The sequence below is a fragment of the Alosa pseudoharengus genome, unplaced genomic scaffold (assembly GCF_046254945.1).
Source record: "Alosa pseudoharengus isolate Yale_2024_CS ecotype anadromous, Long Island Sound unplaced genomic scaffold, YU_APseudo_1.1 YU_APseudo_1.1_scf_22, whole genome shotgun sequence".
Classification (NCBI taxonomy): Eukaryota; Metazoa; Chordata; class Actinopteri; order Clupeiformes; family Clupeidae; genus Alosa; species Alosa pseudoharengus.
In genome coordinates this window covers 1,861,776-1,866,775 of record NW_027468680.1, presented here as the reverse complement: position 1 = coordinate 1,866,775, position 5,000 = coordinate 1,861,776, and the positions used below count along the sequence as shown (strand labels likewise).

The 5,000-nt window shown below is 42.0% G+C and overlaps 1 protein-coding gene across 1 annotated transcript in view; it reads left to right on the top strand.

Moving 5' to 3' along the window:
- LOC143139611 (disco-interacting protein 2 homolog C-like) overlaps positions 1-5,000 on the top strand; it is an 84,506-nt gene that overhangs the window by 66,913 nt on the left and 12,593 nt on the right. Inside the window, exons 29-31 of the mRNA XM_076300191.1 lie at positions 591-700; positions 2,156-2,286; positions 3,239-3,407. Of these exons, the coding sequence (XP_076156306.1) occupies positions 591-700; positions 2,156-2,286; positions 3,239-3,407 (410 nt within the window). The remainder of the gene's footprint in view (positions 1-590; positions 701-2,155; positions 2,287-3,238; positions 3,408-5,000) is intronic.

Here is a 5,000-nt window from a genome sequence, read left to right as displayed (position 1 = left end):
AATAAAGGAACATATTGCGTTGTGTTCTAGTCAAGTCAAGTCACGTTTATTTAAAAACAACAACAGCTGACCAAAGTGCTGGACGACTTGATAGACAACAAATAGAAAAACAGACAAGAAAAACAAACAAATAAATACATAAGACAATCAGACTGTGTTAAACGCCAGGGCATAAAAATGTTTTTTTAGGTGAGGTTTAAACACACCCAAGGAGGGAGCCAAGCGCACATGTACTGTAGGGGCCCCTCTGCTCTTTAACCTAGAACGAGAGAACTAGAACTAAAGGCCATATTGCAGATGTTCTCAATGCAGGAACATGTTGTGTTGTGTTCTAGAACTAAAGTCCATATCGCAGATGTGTATGTGTGTGTGTGTGTGTGTGTGAGAGAGAGACAGAGAGATAGTTGGATTTACAAGACGATTTACAAGAAGATCATCACATCTGAATTGCTGTGTTCATGGGGTGCACATCTGAATTGCTGTGTTCATGGGAAATGTGTACAATTTGTGTGTGTGCGTGTGTGTGTGTGCGTGTGTGTGTGTGTGTGTGTGTGTGTGTGCACCTGTGTGTGTATGTGTGTGTGTGTTAGATGACCTCCCGAAGAAGCGTTGTCCTCTACTATGTAAGACGTCTGACCCAGATACACTCGCCTATCTGGACTTCAGTGTGTCCACTACAGGCATGCTGGCAGGAGTCAAGGTACACACACACACACACACACATACACACACACACACACACACACACACACACACACACACACACACGCACTCAAACACACACACACACACACACACACACACACACACACACACACTCAAACACACACACACACACACACGCAAAACACACACATACACACTAGGGATCGACCGATATGTTTTTTTCAGGGCCGATACCGATATCAATTATTACCAAAACAGGAGGCCGATAACGATATGTAAAACCGATATGTCAGTTGTCAAAAAGGGGGGTAGGTAGTAAAGGCGATATGCTGCAAAAAATTAATTCAAAAGCATTTAATTATGCAAACTTTTCTTTCTTCTTTTGATACACAATTGTCTTTCAACTTGCATCACTTGCAAGTGTAAATCCTGTGTATCATGTTAATCCAAGAGCTAAGTGATAGCAATTATTTTCATAGACTAGGCCTACACAATGGGCTATGTGCTTGTTAAGGGACCTGTCACAAAGAGGATGCTTTGCCATCGTGTGTGTGAGTGCACCAGAGAGGGAGAGAAAGAGGTGGATGTGTGATGGCAAGTGTTACGGTTGAATAGTTTAACAAAACAGTTTTAAAATAGTTCTTAGGCTATTTAAGTATGCCATTTGTGTCCATGTGTAGGCTACAAGCTACACTTTTTTAAATCGCTCAGGACGCGATTTAGTTCAGGTCGGATTAAATTACGGTTGGCCCTGGGTGCATGTTGTCTTTTCTGACAGTCTGTTTCAAAAAGGAGCAATTAGACTTTTTGACGTTCGCTATCGCATAATTTAGGACTTGTCTGTACTATGTCCGCCGAGGTGTCCCGTTATTCACAATTAACGAACGAGGCGGAGGCAGAGAACTCCCGACGCGCAGCACCCGAGTTTGTGGGCTAGTAAACAGCATCAGTAACGTGCATCAATCGGGAATTCGCTAAATGAAGGAAGTGGGTGCTTTACTTATTGATCAAAGAGACAATAGCTTACAAAGTGGTGTTTTTGTAACTTCAGTGTAGATGTAGAATGTAGGCTACCTTCCTTACCTTCGAAAAATAGCTCCGTACAGCTGAAGCCCAGTCTGCCTCAGTGAGAATCCTAAACTTGTCTGTGTTCAGTCTTCTATCCTGATTGGCTGCATTCGTGCTAACTAACAAATCAGACGGTGTAGTGGGCGGGACAATGCTCTTGACCACAGAGTAGCAAATGCAGGGAGTGAGAGACGCTTTACAGACAAAGTAGCGCGTTTTTATTCTTTATCCATTTCAATATCGGCTTATCGGTGGAAAAAATGACCGATACCAATTATTATAAAAATGCTAAATATCGGCCCTAATAATCGCGTGCGTGCGTGCGTGCGTGTGTGTGTGTGTGTGTGTGTGTGTGTGTGTGTATGTGTGTGTGTGTGTGTGTGTGCGTGCGTGTGTGTGTGTGTGTGTGTGTGTGTTTCAGATGTCCCACTGGGCCGTGAGTGTGTTGTGTCGCTCGGTGAAGCTGCAGTGTGAGCTCTACCCGTCCCGTGAGGTGGCAGTGTGTTTGGACCCCTACTGCGGTCTGGGCTTCGTGCTGTGGTGTCTCTGCAGGTACGTGTGTGTGTGTTTGTGTGTGTGTGTGTGTGTGTGTGAGAGTGTGTGTGTTTGTGTGTGTGTGTGTGTGTGTGTGTGTGTGTTTATAATAATAAATGCATTGGTAGTATTTTGTAATAAGGCGTGCAAATCATATAAACGGAGGTCCGGGTGTTTTTAACTCGGGAACATTTAGAAATTCTGGCTGTTAAATAAAATACACCAAAAATACCTCAACAGAGCAAGCAGGACCCGTCTTCTGTCTGACTCAGGTGACGTGAACATGGCTACCTGCATAAGATTATTTCATGTTAGAAAAACTATAGCTTTTAGTTAACGGAGATGCAGATCATTTACACCTGTGAAGTTACTCATGTATAGTTTGTAAAATTCCGGTATTTAGCACTTTGAGTCCCTTTTCTGGTTTGTTAAAAAAAATTGTTCCACAATAGCAAATAAGACGGCTGGAAATCATACATTGCACCGATATATTTGATTTTAATAATCAACGAACACCACTAACCACTCGGTGAGTTGCACAGTTTTCAAAACGAACGTTAAGGTTGTTTTAAGGACATGTTTGTGCATGCCTGTAGGCAGCCACTCTGAAGCAGTAAAGGCGATTCAAAACGAGTCAGAAAAGTCGAGACAGGACCAATCGTCAAAATGTCGGTGTCCACCACTCCAAAACAAACCAAAAAAGGGACTCAAAGTGCTAAATACCAGACTTTTCCTTTCTGTAAACACTTGAGAATAAATATTAAGAAGTCAAATGTATGTTTGTGTATGTGTGTGTGTGTGTGTGTACATGTGTGTGTGTGTATATGTGTGTGTGTGTGTATGCGTGTGTGTGTGTGTGTGTGTGTGTGTGTGTGTGTGTGTGTGTGTATGTGCGTGTATGTATGTGCGTGTATGTGCGTGTATGTGCGTGTGTGTGTGTGTGTGTGTGTGTGTGTGTGTGTGTGTGTAGTGTGTACGCAGGTCATCAGACGATCCTGATTGCGCCCAGTGATCTGGAGCAGAATGCGTCTCTGTGGCTGAGTGCCGTGAGCCACCTGCGTGTGAGAGACACATTCTGCTCCTATAGCGTCATGGAGCTGTGCACACGCAGCCTGGGGGGACAGACACACACACTCAAGGTACACACACACACACACACACACACACACACACACACACACAGCTTTTAACCTGCAGCTGTCATGTGGTGCAGCTGTCATGGCTGCTAGTTTAAGTATGAATAATAGCAGGCTAATGCTACGCTTATTTGTTGAGTTGCACCTCTCAAGTGTGTGTTGCTACTCTACCTAGTCTATGTCATTTAGCTCATTTAGGCCTACTGTTGGGTTTAATGTCATTTAGCTCATTTAGGCCTACTGTTGGGTTTAATGTCATTTAGTTCATTTAGGCCTACTGTTGGGTTTAAGGACATTTCCAAAATAAGATAAGCAACCTATTGGCAAACTTTTACATCTGGAGAGAATTCCTTCTAGGTAGCTATCCTGTAATCCAGTGGTGGAGGAAGTACTGAAACTCAGTACTTAAGTAAAAGTACAAATAAGCAAAGAAATATTTACTTTAGTAAAAGTAAAAGTACCACAATGACAACCCTACTTAAGTAAAAGTAAAAAGTACCTGCTTTTAAATGTACTTTAAGTATTTGCATAATGATTTATTCTCTTAATATCTATATTCTAAATAATTATGGGCTGTGACATTTTAATTAAGCTAGTTTTAGGTTATACTAGGCTAGATAGTTTTAAGCTAATGTAATTGTGCTTACCATCTGTGGCCCAGTTTACATTCTGACTTACAATTCTGGAAAATGTAATTCTACTAGGGTGATCTGCTGAGTTAATTTAATATCGTTCAGCAAAACACACTGAAGTTTAACGGGGCAGAAAAGGAAAACGTCTGCTGGTCCCGATTGAACAGAAAAGTTGTTGAGAAAGGTGTCTTTATGATAAGGTTCAGTTTCACTTGTACATTACTACCCCCCAATTTTAGGCTATGCCTCTTTATTTGATTATACACAATTACGAAATATTTCCTAATCTGTTTTTTTCGGCCAGCGGTTCTATAATAGTCTACCATTCATTTGTGCCGCAAATGATCAGACATGTGACAGGCACATGGGCATAGCCTGTAACTTAGCTGATCCGCGGACTCGCAATCTCATCGGAGAGGAGGCCCTAACGCTGCAGATAATAGACAGAGAAAGGCACAGAACACAGTTGCATGTCTAGTGTAGCCATGGGTCTGGTGAATATAGCCTACCGAATGCAGATGGCTACAAGCTCACGCTTTGCCTGGTCTAGACTAGAAGCTTATGTTTCATAGATTTAGAAGCAGGGCAAGTAGCGCTCTAGAATCTTAACCCAGCCCCCTGGTAAAACAAACGTGTTTGTCAGAGACAAAAAAAACTGATCATAAAATGTAGCCTAACATAAAAAGAAGCGATGGTGTTGTAGAAATGTAGCGGAGTAAAAGTACAGATAATTGCTGCAAAATGTAACGAAGTAAAAGTCAAAAGTATGCCCTATAGATTCTACTTAAGTAAAGTACAAATACGTGGAAAATTTACTTAAGTACAGTAACAAGTATCTGTACTTCCTTACATTCCACCACTGCTGTGATCTCAGGCGTCATCTGGAGAGAGTTCCTTCTAGGTAGCTATCCCCTAATCTCACGCATAGTAGCTATCCCCTAATCTCACGCATAGTAGCTATCCC